The sequence below is a fragment of the Chaetodon trifascialis genome, chromosome 21 (genome assembly GCF_039877785.1).
Source record: "Chaetodon trifascialis isolate fChaTrf1 chromosome 21, fChaTrf1.hap1, whole genome shotgun sequence".
Classification (NCBI taxonomy): Eukaryota; Metazoa; Chordata; class Actinopteri; order Chaetodontiformes; family Chaetodontidae; genus Chaetodon; species Chaetodon trifascialis.
In genome coordinates this window covers 9,328,615-9,346,201 of record NC_092076.1, presented here as the reverse complement: position 1 = coordinate 9,346,201, position 17,587 = coordinate 9,328,615, and the positions used below count along the sequence as shown (strand labels likewise).

Sequence of the window (17,587 nt, the reverse complement as noted above, 5' to 3'; positions counted from 1 at the left end):
TTAAGAAAGCGCATTGTATTTTAGGGAATCTGTTGTAATCTTAATTAAACTTTATTGCCCAACTGAATTAACTTCTAAAGCTCTTGTTGGTGGGACAAGTGAGGGCTGCATTGCCACCAATTTAGGATCAAGTGCTGCACAGACAGCACACTGTAAATAAGGACTCCTTAAAATACTGCACAAAGACACATAGCCCAACCAAAAATGCTATCAGGAAATGCCACCTGGCCCAAGGTTTTCTTTGGTAATTTGATAAAATATAAGGCAGCTTTATTCAGCAATATGCACCATCTGTGCTCAATATAATATGGATAGATAGAAGAATATATTCATCAAATGGAAAATTGCAAAACTAACATAAAATAATTACTTAATCTTGTGGACCTACAAGACAGGGCCACAAATTTATGTCATAACTGACGGCTGATGTTATACTGGTGGTGAAAATTCACAAACAAATTTGAAAACTGTCAAATTACCAAGAAAAAAAAACAAAAAAACAAAAAACAGCTGTCACACAATGAGGCTGGGGCTTTATTGGACCCCTGGAGAACAGGGTCCCAGGATAGATCCCCCTTTTCAAGGCTGGTAATCCATCGCCTACAGTCCGCAGTTTGTTTTCGGGTGGTTCTGACCTGAGGAGCTCACATTATCTGTTAAACAAGCGCATGGGAAGCATCACATAAAGCTCTCCCTGGAGCCCTGTGCGGCCTTGCTGCAGGGGGTAATGATCTTTTATTTACAGTCAAAGAATGGACTCTAACAAGGTGGCTGAACTTCTCCTCCCGGTGTAAAGGTTACATCGCTCGATAATGACAATAGAAAGACCGAGTGAAGCAGAAATGTGACAACACTTGTAAAGAGGCTTCAGAGCACTGACAGCTCCAGGTTTGCCCGTGCACGGGCACCAAGACGGACGAGGAAACCCCGAGGATCAGGGCCTCCTGTCCGGATGACACCAGCAGGAGCCAGCTACACTGCTCTCCTTAGCTAGCAGTAGCTAAGCTAACAAATGTCTTCCTTGAATTTGAAATAATTGTAAATGGATAACTTGATTCCAACAACTTTATTTGAGGTGTGTGGGATTGGGAGTTGTTAAGGAGTTTGCTGTCACCGGATGGACGGACAGCATCCTTTCTAGGACCGTGAGTGACTGTGAAAACTGCTAAAGGTTCTCCAGGTGAGACTTCTGTTGCAGCAATGTTAACGTTAGCCGGCTAGTTAACTTAGCGCTAGCTAGGTAACCTACCATGTAGCCCTAGCTGTTACTTAACTCAGTCACTATTAACATTAACAATTACAAAACCTATGCTATTATTTGATACGCAGCAACTTGACAGTGCATGACAGAGCTTCGATTTTATTTCCCAACATGTTTTCAAGATTTTGATAAGCATAATAGCATTTTCCAGTGTTGACTAGCTTGTTAGCATTAGCCTAGTGAGGCATTAGCGTTAGTCAACATCTTGCTGTCAGTCACTAACAGTATGATAACTGATCTGTTCCGCTACCTGCCATGAAGTCAATCTAAGCGGAAACATCGATCAAGTCAAATAAAGTTGAGTCCAAGGTTTGTCATTAAATCTGAGATGAAGCCCTCATATTCATTTCAGCTAGGTAACGTTTGCTGGCCAGCATTGTTTTGACAGGATTGGGGCCAAATCTCTAACCTTGGCTGCTCAGGTGAAACTGTAATGTGTATTATTATTGTTTGGTTGTTATATTTTTTGGTTGAGCAACTGTCATCACCATGAAATGTCGCTCATGTGCCTTCAGATGACTCCATCGCTAGTTGATGTCAGGTAGGAGCTCCTAATGGCAAGAGGAAGTCGTGCCCTGCCATTTCATATGGATATGATAACCATATGTAAGGAGGGGAGAATCTGATCTAGATCATGTAATATCTCATGGAGTTAAATCAGTAATGTAAAGACAATGGGGCATTACCTCCCTCACCAGTCATGTCCAGATTCAGCGCCTCTCCTTACTCATTCACTTGCCTCTATGATTTGCCTTTTTTGAATATCCACTTTGCATCTTAGCACTGGCATAATAGAAATAAATGGCCTACATATGCACCAGATTGTGACTGAATCCTTTTTCCTCTTCTTTGTCAGGGTTCAGTGTCACCAGCAGCATTGTATTGCTGGTTGAAAAGGTTAAGTTGACCATAACTACAACTGTAAAGTTTCATAATTCTGTTGGTTGTACTTTTAGCTTTCTTCTTTGCTGGTCAGACCTCAGGATTGACGACGTTGTTGGATTCCCTGCCCCAATCAGAAAGAACATTTTACATGCATGGCATTGGTGTCTAATGTGCTGATGCTTTTCTGTTCGTGTGTGTCAGTCTTCTCTTGTGGGTCAATAACCTAATTTCATTCACTGTTTGTGTTTCTCTTGTCAGGCATGATGGAAGGACTTCATAGTCAGGCTTTAAGCCTGGATCCACGCAGGCAGGAACTGCTTGAGGCTCGCTTCACTGGAGTTGGTGTGACCAAGGTTGACATCTCTTAGCCTAATAATTGTTTTGTTCATCAAAATGATCACCCACTGTACGTACAGATTGCTTGTGCAGATTTTCACTTTAGATACGATGTAATGAGAGTTGAATTGTATTTTGTTGTCGACAAATGTTGTTTGGAAAACTAGATGTGGGTTTTTTTTAATCCCTGCTGAAGTAAATTTGGAGAAACAAAGGAGTAGCTCTCCGTTTTCCTGCAGGCAAACATGCCACATCTCCTCTGTCTTTTGCGCGTGAATGCAAACAGGAGCAGTTGGACAGCCCTCTTACGTTAGTTCTTCAGTTTAGAAAAGCCGGAACGTCTCGTCTAAGCCCAGCATTGACTGATGCTCTGTGTTCAGGAGTTTTCTCAGTGGAACGATCCTGCCTCCCTGAGCTAAAGCTAAAACAAGACAGGCTCTGTCTTGGCTGACATGGGAGCTGGCCAGCAGCTCTTTGTTTCAGTGGAGAGTAGTGACACTGAAATGGCACCACAGCTGAAGCTCACAGCATAGGCTGCATGTTATGCAGCAACCCTGCTGCTGAACTGGGTATTACTGCGTGTGGGTGCGCACTTGAGAAATGGCAATCGCTATCATTCTTGCTCCGGCCTATAGTGTGCTCTGAAATGAATTGTCAGTCCTGCTCAGCGTGATTTTGCGGTGTGAATGATTTAAGGTACCTTTCAAGACATTACACTGAACATTTGTGGTGTACATGTTAAGAGAAAAAAATGTTTGTGCCGTGTACGTGACCTTGAGCAGCAGAAAGCCAGCAGGCCTTAAAAGCATTAGCCTCCTGCTCCAATTAGCCTCCTGTTTCTTCTTAGTCTCATCAGGCTGTGCAGCTGGCCATGAATGGTATGCATGACTCCAACTGATTCTACTAAGTGGATGTGAACTGAAGATTGGCAGATTAACAAGGGGATGTATATCATACTCCCACTGTAGCATCCTAGCTTAGCGTTTTAGCTTAATGACAGTAATGTAAGAGTTTTACCGGTTAGATGCATGTCGGGAAATTCCTGCACAAATGAAATACAAGGAGCGGGAAAAATATTGTAAAAGGGCTTAAAATATGATTTAAATCATATCGCAATTGCAAACACTGCCACAAAGGAGGGTTATGTTGAAGTTGAATCCCATTGATATGATTTGTCAGATACGAAATCTATGTTGAAATTTGCAGTTGGATTTGCGAGTTTACAGATTTTAGTATAGAACAGAATATGGCATTTCTACTACAGCATCGTCATGTTCCAGTTCTGGAAGTCCTGACTTGTCGACGTGTAATAATAATGTGCGTGTTCTGTTTCCCAGAGTTCAGCCAACAGCGAATCATCCAACCAGTCTCTGTGCAGCGCGGGATCACTCAGTGACAAGGAACTGGAGGTTTGTTTGCAAACCAGTCAATATGACAAGTGTGCACTTCCTGACTTTCTGTGATATCCCCGGAGATTGTTTGTGATTTGTGCAAGCGCTGAAGTGTTTTGTATACAGTGGTAAATACTAACACTTGGGTACTGTGCAGTTTGTGTGATTCATCTGTTCATCCGTCTTCTGGTCCCGCTTGTTCGCGGACAGAGGAGGGAGAGGCATGAATTTGGCAAAAAGGCTGGATAGGACACAATGCTTTGAGCAGTTAAATTAGTAAAATGGTTCATTAAACACATAAAAGACGCTGCTATTAATCTTATTACATTGTTGTCAAGTGTTCCTTTTTAGCGAGGAGTGCAATTACACCCTCGTAACTTAAAGGTGCAAGGATTGGTTTTGTCAGTGAAGTCTTTTTGCCATTATGTTAATGCAGTTAATGGATTAAACTTAATTTAGTCGAAATTAAATCAAAGCTGTGCTGCTTTTGTGCTCATGTCAGACACCGGAGAAGAAGGCCAATGACCAGAGAAGCAGGAAGAGAAAAGGAGACATCTATGACAGCAACAGCCAGGGTGAGTCCATCTCCTCCTGTTCAGAAATGTTCAGCTGTCAGGTTTCACTGTCGTCACTGCTTTCCTCTCACCCATAAATATTGTTGGCTGCAAATTGGGAAAAATACAATTTGGGGCATTTAATGCTCCACTAAATGTACACACATGCTTAGGATCAGTTATTAAATGTTCTTCCTTCTTAAACTTGTCCTGTTTATTTGTAGGAAAGGGGAGAGGGCACAAAGTAAGCGATTATTTTGAGGTGAGTACAAGCTAAACATCCCAGTGAATGAATTTTGCGTTCGAGCCACTTTGCCGTGCGTTGTTCCAAATCACTCTCCGACTTAAGTGTGATGTCTTCACCCTCACGTTACGACTGTGCTGGTATGGTCCCTCATCAAATTCTTCCTAAATAACAACTCTGTCATCTTTCTTTCTGTCTTGTTTATACACTCTTGTCAACTGCCCTGTGGCCAGTTTGCTGGTAGCAGTGGCTCTGGCACCAGTCCTGCCCGGGGCATCCCCATGCTGGTGCGCTCTTCTCCACAGCACTCACTGTCTAATCCTCTGGTGAGCACCACCATCCATCTCCATAGCTCTCTCCTGCTGTGGCTCTCTCTCCTCAGTCGTTTAACTGTTGGTTTACCGACTGTTTAATCTTTATCCCAAGTCAAATTCATGTATTTCTCTTATGGGTCTATTTTGTCTTAACCTCATTATACTCTAATTGAACTGGATTGATGAGGCACTACGATTAAATTTGTATTTACTTTACCAAAAGTCGAATCATTCAGGGGCGATTAGACTTTGGTCTTGTCTTTGGTTCGTCTGGAACCCTTCAGCTAATGGAAGTAATGAAACATTCCTTCACTCAGTGAGTTTATAACATTTAGTGAATGAAATTTTTCCATTAGTTTGACGTTAATGGAAATTGAAAACAACCACAGTGCATGTTAGTTGTACTCATAACAGAACAGCTGAATGTGCGGTATTCATTAAGTGGACAGATCAAGTGTGGGATGAAGGTTAACCATTGGTCAGAGGAGCTGTAGCTGATGTTAATGTTTTCACGGCTGGTGTTTGACACAGTGAGCTGGCATGTAAGCCAGGGAGCAGGACAGGAGAATTTCTTGATTCCAAGAAAGTTGGGACTCTGTGTAAAAGGTGGATAAAAACACAATGCTGTCATTTGCAAACAAACTGTGTTCCTGAGCCCATGTTCTAATACCCTCAGCAAATCTGCATTGTGTTTTTATTCACACTTTGCACGACTTTTTGGGAATCAGGGTTGTAGTAAGGTGTATTGGTTTAAGTAGTCTATCAGTTGTACGTGCAGTAGATTTTTAAGACTTCTCCTGGGAAACAGCAGAATTGAATTTGGTTCATGAAAGACCTGCACAGTGACAGATGTATGGGCATGTTTATTTTGAAAAGGCTTACTCTGTTAGCCCGCTGGCAACAACATACCATCACTCAAAAGGAGAGATTTTACAACGTTCTGCTCTTTCTGAATCACTCAGGTCTCATAAATCAGTGTCATACCATTTTTTGTTGTCCTGAAATCTCACTGGAAATATTAACCACAGTTTATTTGTACTACTAATGCTTCTTTATCTAATTGAAACGCATTGGAATGGACAATTCAGCATGAATTCCTTTAGATATTTATGTTCATTTACAATCTAGTTTCTCTTCCCCTTGATAGCTCTAGTATTTGTTCCTTTTGTTTTTTTCCTCTCTGCTATTCTCTGATCTCCATCTCCCTGTCTGTATTATGTAATTGTTATATTTTACGCCCTGTGTCTTTCTGCCTTTCTCTTGAATCCAGTTTCAGCACGGCAGTCCTTCGTCCACAGGCTCAGCCCACACAGACTCCTCATCCTGCAGCTCTGTTAAGACGGCCCCGACACACTCCTGCTCACACAAAGCCATCCAGGTGACTGACAGACCTGCGTCTCCACTTAACGCCAACCTCTCTGATTGTTTTGCAGTGAACGAAAAGCGGTTTGTTTCACAAGCTGAATCCCCTTTAGAAAAAGTGTCATCTTAGACACGACGTTTAAAAAAAAAAAAGACGTGGATGCTAGAATTAAAGGTCAGATTTTGAAAAGCCCTGTCACCCACACTGCACAGTGACACACTACTTTCAACACACATCCAGCTTTTAACAGAAAATTACACTAATTGGCTCGGTTAAAGGTCAACATTCTGAACTCACGTCTTATATCCAAGACACTGAAGTCCTATTTTGACACATTTAAAGTGAAGCTGTGTTTTGTTACCGGCCGGCCCGAGGTGCGTCTGCATCATTTGAGTGGGATGAGACCTTAACTGTTGGCTTGTTGTCGTTGTCTTTGCCGTCCTTCCTCAGTCAGAACTGACGCTGCTGAAGCTGACAGCACTGGAGAGGGACAAGAACTCTGACCTGGAGAAGAAGGAGGGGAGGATAGACGACCTGCTGAGGGTACGTTCACAAAACATTTCAAACACTTCATGAGAAGAATATGACTGAACATACATACATTTATGTATTAGGCCGATTCACAAATGTCATTAGTAATCACTTCACAAACTCGACAAATGTGCTACCGGTTGTCACAACAACCCCAGTTATTAACCTGCACCAGTGTGCTTGCAGCTCATCATGAATGACGCGCTTGTTAACTTCCAAATGCCACTGTTGTTGAAATTACATTGGGCGTAAATGTCAGCAAACCGAGCTGACGCGGTGAGAGTCGTTGCATCATGTTGGTTTAAGAACGAGACAGCCTCGTATCCTCGTTGTTATGAGAGTGAGATGTCAGATGATGTGTGTTTTGGCAGGCCAACTGTGACTTGAGGCGGCAGGTAGATGAACAGCAGAAAATGCTGGAGCGCTGCAAGGAGCGGCTTAACAAGTGTGTGACCATGAGCAAGAAGCTTCTGATGGAGAAGGTGGGAACGTTTATATTCTTTACATTCGTTATGCATCTGAGCACTTGACTCGCTTAACTTGAGTGTTTCACGCTGTTTGTCATTCATCTTTTTTTTTGCAGTCAAAGCAGGAGAAGATGGCCTGCAGGGACAAGAGCATGCAGGATCGCCTGCGCCTGGGCCACTTCACCACCGTACGGCACGGAGCCTCCTTCACTGAGCAGTGGACAGACGGATACGCCTTCCAGAACCTCATCAAGTCAGCACGCAAATAGCCACAAACACGTTTGTGCTTGTCGTTTTTTCGGTTCTGTACAAGAGAACATTCACACTAGATCGTTCTTGCGTGTTCTAGGCAGCAAGAGCGAATCAACTCGCAGCGGGAGGACATTGAGAGGCAGAGGAAGCTGCTGGGGAAGAGGAAACCTCCCTCCATGGCGCAGACACCTCCACCCAGTCTCGAACAGAACAGACGAAAGAGCAGGAACAACGGCCAGGAGAATGAAACGTAAGATTACGGACAATAGAGAAATTCCTTCACATGGTAGATGTCTTACATGGACCGGGCCAAAGTACACACACGGCTGTTGTGATGCTTGAGCTTTATTGTTTTCTGATGTTCGGGGCTGCGCTGCGCTGCGCTGCGCTGCGCAGGTGCAGTTTCCTGAACTTAACGTGTTGTCCTGGTTTGGCATTTGTTGGATTTGTGTTGTGGATTTTTCATTGTTCAATTTTTAAGCAATGACAGTAATAATTAGCAACATAGTGATGATTTGGACTCTTTCTTTGTTGAGAATATTGAGTCAGATCAGATCTCGTACGGATCTGTCTGTAATAACCCTTAGCACAAAGTCCTTGAGGAGGCTTTGTGTCACCTTGTTTCTGTCGTTTTATCTGAAGTGTGAAGCTTATTAGATTTTTCTCACAAGCTAACCTGATTGTATTGTTTGAAATTACAAACTGTTGCTACTTCATCCTGCACAGGTTGTCACTGGCAGAGTATCATGAGCAAGAGGAGATTTTCAAACTTCGCATTGGTCATCTAAAAAAGGTACCAGTTCACTGCTTAAAGCAGCTTTTTCCTTATTTCTGTTCTGGGATTTATTTCTGGGGCTTACTGCTACCGAGGAACCCAGAGACCTCGAACTATCGTTGTTCCTGTTTACGCAGGAAGAAGCAGAGATCCAGGCAGAGCTGGAGCATCTGGAGCGAGTGAGAAACCTGCACATTCGGGAGCTAAAAAGAATCCATAACGAGGACAACTCGCAGTACGTATCCTCGTCTCAGCGTACCTGACGCAAAGCTCTGTGGTGTGCTGTCAACCTAAAAACTAAGAAATTCTTCTTTTGTAGATTTAAAGACCACCCGACGCTGAACGACAGATATCTGCTACTACATTTACTTGGAAGAGGCGGCTTTAGTGAAGTTTTCAAAGTAAGCGTGCGCCGTTTAGTTGGCTTCAATTCAGTATCAATTTATAATCTCTGAACTGTGCCGGGTCTTTTTATGCCTCCACACCAGCAACAGAAATGAAATGATGACAGTTTATATCCAGAAGGTCAAAAGTCAACTTCTCTGTAACATTGTAATCTGTAAAAACGCTTTTCTGGCCATTATTCAACACCATAACTCAGGAACAGAAGAGGAGACTGTGGCCATAGTTCACATTTGGTCAGACATTGAGTTGGTGACTCTAATCTTGGGTGTCCACCTTTAAACTGTGCTGATTGTATCGATCTTTTATGTTTTGTTTTCTGCAGGCTTTTGATTTGACAGAGCAAAGGTATGTGGCCATTAAAATCCATCAACTCAGCAAGAACTGGAGGGAGGAGAAGAAGCAAAACTACCACAAGTGAGTCTGGACCTCTTCTTTCTTTGCATTGTGTGGACCTTCAAGCTTAAATCTGGCTTTTGTGATTTTTTTCTAAATGACTAATGTCTTGTCAGACACGCCTGCAGAGAGTACAGGATCCACAAAGAACTTGACCACCCTAGAATAGTCAAACTCTATGACTATTTCTCACTCGACACAGACTCGTAAGTGAATCATTCTGCATGCAAATATAATATATCTGTGTGCCAATCAGCGTTTTTATCACCTCTATCAAATGACAGTGTGAAAGGGGTCGCTCATAGTGATGAAACTACAGAGAATTGTCACCTGAATCTGAAGTTATCTGTACGAAACTTCACAAATGATCTGTGGCTGCACCTCTGGCAGGTTCTGCACAGTGCTGGAGTACTGTGAAGGCAACGATCTGGACTTCTACTTGAAGCAGAATAAGCTGATGGCCGAGAAGGAGGGCCGCTCTATTGTCATGCAGATTGTCAACGCCCTCAAGTACCTCAACCAGATTCGGCCTCCCATCATCCACTACGACCTCAAGCCCGGTATCCTCACGCTTTCAGTTTGTCGTTTTGTAATCCCCTTTAGTTACAGAATGTGAGAAACAGCAATACTAAACTGAGTTTTAGTGCTACAGTCATATGTTTGTAATTTTACTTTCCTGTTCTGATCTTAGGAAACATCCTGTTGGTTAACGGCACGGCTTGTGGAGAGATTAAGATCACTGACTTCGGCCTGTCCAAAATCATGGATGATGACAGCTACAGCTCTGCAGATGGCATGGAGCTCACCTCACAAGGAGCAGGGACCTACTGGTACACAGAAACACATTTCACTGTGTGTAGTAACCAAGCAACAAATATGGCTTCACAACAAGTTTTAGCAGAGGCGGCATCTTCTGAGGGAAGTGCTGCCGCTTGAATTCACATTCATTCAGAAAATGCTCTAAAGGGGTGCAGTGCAGAGAGAGCATGTTGAGGGAAAACCTGTTTAAATCTCATGCTGTGATTGGCTTCCAGGTACCTGCCTCCTGAGTGCTTTGTGGTGGGCAAGGAGCCCCCCAAAATATCCAACAAGGTGGATGTTTGGTCAGTAGGGGTCATCTTCTACCAGTGCTTATATGGACGCAAGGTAACCGCTAACCTGCATTGTCTGACAGGGATTTCATTGTCAGATTGTGTTTAATCTGTCTGCTAACCATCTTTTTTCTTTTCCAGCCGTTCGGTCATAACCAGTCGCAGCAGGATATCCTTCAAGAAAACACCATATTAAAAGCCACTGAGGTGCAGTTTCCCCCCAAACCTGTGGTCACTACAGAAGCAAAGGTGTGTCACGCATCCCTCTTAAACAGCTGTACACTCACTGCACTGATCCCATCAAACTTTATACAGTCTTACTGTCGTCTTACTGTATCTCAGATCGCAGCCTGATACTGACATCAGTATCACTTTAAGCTCTCTGTTACACACAAACACACACACATAAACACACACTGCTAAGATGCATATTTATTATAGGCCTCAAACATAACTACCAGTGCCACCGACATTCATGGCCATAAATATTGTGCGATACAGTGAAGCATAATCTTGTAGAATGAATCTAATAGTTTGGACTTCTTGCCTTTCAAAGAGAGTTGACTCCCCATTTTTAATGTGCAGGGCATAAATATGGTTTATTTAGCTTATTATGGAAAATGTGTGAAAAAAAGGAATCCACAGAACAGACAGAAAGTTGATCCGTGGTTAATTAGTCGGTTTATTGCCCTCTCTGCCCTCATAGGCCTTCATTCGACGATGCCTGGCTTATCACAAGGAGGACCGTGTGGATGTGCTACAGCTGGCCAGCGACCCCTTCCTGATGCCCCATATTCGAAAAGCCCTGGGCAGCAGCGCACCCCTGGCACCTCCTCTGCCCTCCACCTCCAGCTGCTACAGCAGCAGTGCCTCCGACTGCTGAAAGAAACCCCCAGTGAGGACAAAGCCGCGCGGACATGTTACACGCTTGATGAAACTTCTCCTTTGCGCTCTTGAGCAGAGAGCATGATGGGACGTAGGGTCCTAAAAGTATGACTGGAACCAAAATGATGGATGGCGTGGTGATGTAGTAGTAATCGTGCCCACTGCCGTCATCCAAGTGGTAAAAATGAAGGGCCATTCTCTGGCTGTGGGCTCAGTAGAACCCAAAGATTTGCCCATATGCATGCACTAACACGAAAAACTTTGGCTCATTTCAAGGGGCTTTTCTACATGATAAATAGCAAAAGCACCCGAAAAATTGCACAACTGACAGGCTGAGAAGTACGCCACGTGTGGAAGATCAGCGGCCTGTGCTCTGTGGAAGGTTTAGAAGAAGCATTAATGAAATTTCATCACATTCTGCTTGAAATGCATCATCTATCAAACTATTTTTCAGAACTAGAGAGGTCACTTTCACACATGTATCCCTGTAGGTTCGAACCTGGGACTTTTAGGAAGGGCTCCTACAAGTAATACGAAACGACTGATGACCAAAGTTCAAGGCTGCCTGCCTTGTTGACGTGGCACCATTCGAGGCTCAGAAAATAACACAGAAGAGGGCTGATTCTGGAAAGAGTAACTGGTTTTGACCTATTTTAAATATTTTACTGGTTAACTGGAAGTCAGCTTATTATTTTAATTATTAAGCCCATATTTTTCCACAAAATTTACCTCCTCTAATGTTTTTGTTAACCTTAAAGGGGGGCTGACTATGAGTGAGTGTTGTGATGAGAGATAAGATTCGACAGAAATAATTATGGAAACCCATTAAAAAACATTTGGTTAACTGTGGTGTCTTACTTGATTTGGAAAAACCAAACAGCATACATTTTGCATTTATTGGAAAACACACAAAAATCAGATTTTTGACTGAGTTTTATCAATTTAATCATTCATGCTGTTGTCAGAGTACCATGATGCAGTTACCTAAATGTGTGTAAGAAGTGTTTGTCGTTATATTTATGTATCAGACACATTTAATCTAAGATAAGCTCCACACCAGACATTTTTTCGGCAGCGTGAAATGTTTATTAACTCCAATCTCACCATTAAAAGTCCATCATATCGAAAACAGATAAATTCATGTAGTGGTGCATCACATGAACACCAAGAAGCTGCATCGGTGTGCCTGCTAAGTATGTATGTAACTGGCAAATATTCTAACTGCATTCAAGGTTAAAGAAATACTGACACGCCCCTGTTGAATACTAAACCGTATTAATCTATTAAAAACCCTACATTGACCATACTTATAACATTTCACAGCTTCTATAACTCGACGCAGACAGAAAACTTCTCTCACGGTGATGTAAAGGTGAGCAGTGCAGGAGAGCTAGGACACTTTGAACTTGATAAAGTGGTTAGAAGTGAAGATTTAAGATACATTCCAGTCTTATGAAGTGCCAAATTGTCTTAATGCAACATCAGCTTTTCAGAAAAAGCTGGGTTTTAATTAGCAAAGCAGACATTAAGAGACACGTAGTTATCTTGTCCTGCTTGCTTTGACGACAGCCTGCTTCCAAAGTCAGGCTACAATTTAGCTGCAATCTGCGCTTTGCAGCAAAATAACTCTGAATTATCCCCTTTGTTACGTGTAAAAACAAAGACAATCTGCACTCTAGATCTTGACATTGTTCCAATGGAATCTTGAAAGAAAAAAAAAGACTTGCAAACAACCATTTCTTTTCCTCTGGCCACATATCCAAAGAATTGCAGAGGCATTGTCCAGCAGGTTTATCTGTTGTAGAACTGTGAGGTGACCCAGGCCAGTCCCCACTTCAGGTTGGTGAGCATAAACTTGAGCGCTTTGGTCCACTGCTCCTCGGAGTTGAACTGGGTTTTGATGGAGTAGGAGCCACCGCTGCCACCGGTGTCCTCGATCTTGCCCTTCTCCACGTCCATCCTGAGGAAGGAGACGTCAGAGTCATCACATCTGACCTGTGGACAGACTGGTAGGACCTGGCATTATACAGATAGTTTTGGACCATCCAAATATGTTGATATATTCTGATATATTCTTCATTTTCCTCTCTTGCCATATTGCCTTGTTTCTTCTCCACCTGGTTTGCGACTTTGATTAGAAATCCATTCATTTTTATTTGTACACTACATGTTAAAATATTTATTTAGCAAAAGCCCTTAATGCTAATAGCGCGCTGTGCTGTATATACATATTTTTCACCTAAATTATCCTTAATCGGCATAGCGGTGCTCCAGAGAGCTTCTAAAACTTGTGTCAACAAACCTAAGTACTTTAGGCATGTTGTGTTTTAACTGCATTATCATATATCATATCCTGACATGCTGCAGATTAAAGTTTAGCGATCCGCAGAATGAGTAAATGGGCTCTAAAGGAATGGACAGTGGGTCACCAAAATCAACAGGAATCATCCTTTTTGGGATGAATATCCTCATCGTGTCACAATGGCAAGCCAACCAGTAATTGTTGACATAGAAACTGGAATATGAAGGTGTGTCGGTTGATATCCACAGTGTGATGGCTGCTGTCAAGATCTAACCAATAGCCGCATTTTCACCATAGCACTGTTACCTCACCCATCATTTTGTGAGGTGCCGTTTTGAAGCCATTACAGCTGTCGCCATCTTGGTTTTTTGGAGCCAGAAGAGACCATATTTGGACGAGAGGACTGAGCTCTGGAGGATGCTATTGCTAGACCTCTATCCTGATTGGATCAAACTGAGAGGCTGAGATCATGGCATGATAGCGACCTGTCAGTCACACGGTAACCACGTCCTACAGCATACAATGTTTTATCATCCAATTTATTCTAAGTAGGACCATAAGTTATAAAATTAATATCATATCAATGTGTTTACTACGTGTAGTGTTGCCCCCTGCTGTCCATTAGAAAGAATGCAGTTTTTCATGAGCTTCACTTTTCAGACTGGGAAGCTCTGTCCACTTATTATACTGAGTTACACAAGTAAGCGTATCAGTAAAAGCTGTACTGGAAGCCCTGATTTAATAATTCAAAGGGTTATATAGCAAAAGCTGTCTCAAATTTGCCTCAATGGCATAATCAAAGCAGCCAATTCTCCTGCCCCTCCAGAATGAGTTGAGGTAATGGTTTTAAATTTGCATTCAAACTTTATGAATATTTACAGCTTCATCTTAAATGGCTGCAAAGATGCCCTGGTTAATTAGCATGAGGACAAATGTTCGCATCCTGCTGCTCTGCAGGTATCTGACCTGTATGGAAGGCAGAAGCCAGTGTCTCCTTTTTCCACCTCCTCCTTGAACTGCTGGACGCAGTCCAGAAAGGCCACCATGGCATGGTCGAATTTATTGTCCCAGAAGAACCTCAGGCCGCCTGAGCAGTACAGAGGAAGTTCCTGGACAAACACGAGACAGAGAGAAAGGGCAGGATTAGAAGCTGGAGAAGTGTAGAAATAATAGTGGGAGAGCTGGGCTTGAGATGTATTACCTTCGACTTGTCTGTCAGTGACTCTAAGTATGAGTGGTTTCCATATGGGACAAGACGATATCTGAAGAGAGAAGTGTTTAATTTAATGTTGATTTGCACAATTGAAAAAATACATTTGCAATATCTGTAATAAAGCTTAAGATAGAGATTCATTCTGAACGCAAGAAAGCAACAGAAAGAAAATCAACATATGTTAAGATCACAGCACTGAATAATTTAATATAAACAGAAAACAATGAGGCAACAAACAAATATAAGAGCTGCAAACTGACATGAAGAGGATTTAAAATGGGAGGGTGTCAATGTGTACGAGCACAAACAACAAACTCATGATTACGCAACACGTTTTCACGGACAAATGACTAAATTAATACACACTGTTGATAAAGATTCAACTGAAGAACACGCTAATTTAATGCTAAATGCAAGCAAACTGAAGTGTGCGTGTGCGAGTACCTCTGGAAGCGCAGCCCCATCTTATTAGCCAGAGCGTGCAGCAGCAGCACCGTCTGCCCCCAGGCTGCGTTGATCTCATTCCACTCCACTGGGACGCTGGGGAGTCGACCCAGACGGAAGTTGTTGATGGTTCCAAACTGGCCGCTGTGCCTGAACAGAAACACATGATTCAGATTCTCAGTCAATGGGCACTGATTCAGTTTTGTCCCAGAGGCCTGTATTAAATATTTGCTAAGTCCTGCATGATTGGTGGACAGAACACTAATTATTTATTCTTAGCATACACAGCAATGCCTGTGCCTATGTAATGTGCCCACAAGTAATGGAAAAAAATTGTGTGTTTGTGTGTACCAGATGTGAAACGTGGCATTGAAGACGTTGGTCTTTTTCAGGCGATCTAGCTGAATCTGGCAGTAACGCATCTGGTTGTCAACACTCTTGAGCTCATCATCCAGCTCCAGCTGTTGCCGTTTAAACTCGCTGTACTCCTTTTGGTACCTGTTAGCAAACAGCAGTGGAAAGACACTGAGCTGTTAGCTGCTGTATCATTTAGCATACAGCTCTGTCACCTTTTAACTCCAGCTTCGGGTCACTCACTGTAGCTCCTCTGTGTCCAGCTGCTGAGAGTGGACCCTGCTCTGGGTCAGGTCCTGGGCCACAGCAGCCCTCTGCTCTTCCACTGCCTCCAGTTCCTGGACCAGAGCCTCCTCCTCCTCCTTCAGCTGCTGCAGTTCTGCCAGCAGGGTCTCCTCCTCCTCCACCTGCAGGTGTGACAGCAGCTCCAAACACTGCCTGAAAATAAGTTCACATGCAGTATACGTTATTACACACATACAGCTCATATGCAGACATTTGGAATCAGCACTTTAAACTGAGCCAGGTTGTAGCAGCAGCATTTTCTGCCTCTTGAACATCTCTGAGAATGAAAACTGACACATAAAGCGATTTCACTGAGCTCACTTGTAATTCTGGCATTCGTTTTCTGTGATGTTGAGCTGTGTGTCCAGGTGGTCCAGCAGGGTGTCAGTACATTCCTCACACAACGGGTGGTCCACATCGGTCTGGCCCGACATGATGTCAAACAGGTCGCTGGTCACCTGAGACAAAATTGTCACTTGTTGTGATCAACACATTGTCAGATGAGAACAAAGCGGTTCTAAGTTCAGTCCCCACATGGATCACAACCACGTGTTCCACGAGAGTCTCATCAAACACCTGCTTGTCTGCTATTCTTGCCAAAATTACATAATAAAACTTTTAATATCTCAGCTGTGCAGCAGTAGACTTTACCTTCAGCCTCCGACTAAGATTTTCCATGGAGCCACCATCAGATGCTTCTCCAATCAGTGTGAAACTGTTGGCGCTCTCTGTGGACATCATCCTGCAGAGAAAGATTCAGCAGTTTAGTCACCTTTGCAGGACGCACTGCATTTGTCCATCCAGACCTCATTTGACAGATGAACGCATCAACTAAGAAAAAATCAACAGATCTAATTTGTAATCAGTGTTCAGTTCCATTTCCTGAATGAAAAGAGCTCACCGTGCCGGAGGGATGTATTTTCTTGACACTCCATCTTGCTTGTTTTCTACAAATGTCTCCTGGAAGGAAAATTTTATTCTGAGACTCAAACATGCAAGCTAACAAAATATTTTCACATTGAATTGTAATAATGAATCAGTCTTACAACACTGGTTTTTCTGCTGTGCCTACCTCTGGTGCTGTCTCCCCCTCAGAGCTGTCAGCCTGCTTGCTGGGGGTCACTGTGACCAGCGGAGCTGAGGAGGACAGAGGGATGCACAGGAGTCAGCACATGACAGAAAACCACTACATTACATGTCCTAGAAGTTCCGTGCATTTAACAGATGGTTGATTCTTGACAGTTTACATACCAATAAGCTCCTGGATTGTGACCCGGTCGAGCACATTGAAGGACGTGTCCAGTTTGAGCGGCTGACAGCACCGCTGACACACGAAGCTGACCTGCATGGTTGTGCTCGACGATTTGGAGCCCTCCATCGCTAGCTTCACGAGGAGTAAAGACAGAAAAGCACGTTATAAATATGTTGGCGCGGTTAAAACTAACGACAGCTTGATAATATTTTCGCTAAAAGTTTTTCTCCCTAAAGTTCAGAAGTTAGCACTACACATTTTAGCTTGCTAGTTTGATACGGTAGTTGTTTGGCTAAGATGCTAGACAGCTGGCTAGCTAACGTTAGCTTTGCAGCTAGCTTGTGTCAACATTCATCAACGGTTTATAGACATAAAACAGACTCACTGTCGCTTGTGAAGAATGACAACTAGTGCATAATAACCCCGACTTGCACACGACGGTAAGAAATCACTTCTAATATATTTAGAGTGACTGTTGCATTTCTACACCTCGGGATTTCTCTTTCCACTTCCTTATTGTTGTTTACGGCGGATATGACGTCACAATATTGCGGAAGTCATGTGGTAAAACCATTTCGACAGAACCAGAC

At 43.0% G+C, this 17,587-nt stretch overlaps 2 protein-coding genes across 3 annotated transcripts; one reads left to right on the top strand and one right to left on the bottom strand.

Annotated features, from left to right (window-relative positions):
* Nucleotides 1-528: 528 nt before the first annotated feature.
* Nucleotides 529-11,991, top strand: LOC139349321 (serine/threonine-protein kinase tousled-like 2). Of its 2 annotated transcripts, XM_070990022.1 has the most exons (21): nt 529-1,180; nt 2,405-2,499; nt 3,820-3,891; nt 4,376-4,448; nt 4,652-4,689; nt 4,905-4,997; nt 6,256-6,363; nt 6,799-6,891; nt 7,251-7,361; nt 7,463-7,599; nt 7,696-7,848; nt 8,325-8,391; nt 8,511-8,608; nt 8,693-8,774; nt 9,101-9,192; nt 9,288-9,377; nt 9,562-9,731; nt 9,863-10,001; nt 10,206-10,317; nt 10,404-10,511; nt 10,969-11,991. In XM_070990022.1, exons 2-21 carry the CDS (start codon nt 2,407-2,409, stop codon nt 11,143-11,145), a joined length of 2,106 nt encoding a protein of 701 aa, XP_070846123.1. In that variant the 5' UTR covers nt 529-1,180; nt 2,405-2,406; the 3' UTR covers nt 11,146-11,991. The 2 variants fall into 2 exon arrangements, with proteins under 2 accessions (XP_070846123.1, XP_070846125.1); XM_070990024.1 differs by lacking the exon at nt 4,905-4,997 and having other exon boundaries at nt 647-1,180.
* Nucleotides 11,992-12,024: 33 nt separating this feature from the next.
* Nucleotides 12,025-17,549, bottom strand: becn1 (beclin 1, autophagy related). Its single transcript, XM_070990025.1, has 12 exons — nt 17,383-17,549; nt 16,997-17,129; nt 16,818-16,882; nt 16,647-16,705; nt 16,397-16,487; nt 16,067-16,203; nt 15,704-15,898; nt 15,458-15,604; nt 15,107-15,256; nt 14,651-14,711; nt 14,416-14,558; nt 12,025-13,107 (listed from the first exon to the last, which is right to left on the bottom strand). The coding sequence occupies exons 2-12, from the start codon at nt 17,121-17,123 to the stop codon at nt 12,939-12,941; spliced, it is 1,344 nt and encodes a 447-aa protein (XP_070846126.1). The 5' UTR covers nt 17,124-17,129; nt 17,383-17,549; the 3' UTR covers nt 12,025-12,938.
* Nucleotides 17,550-17,587: the final 38 nt, after the last annotated feature.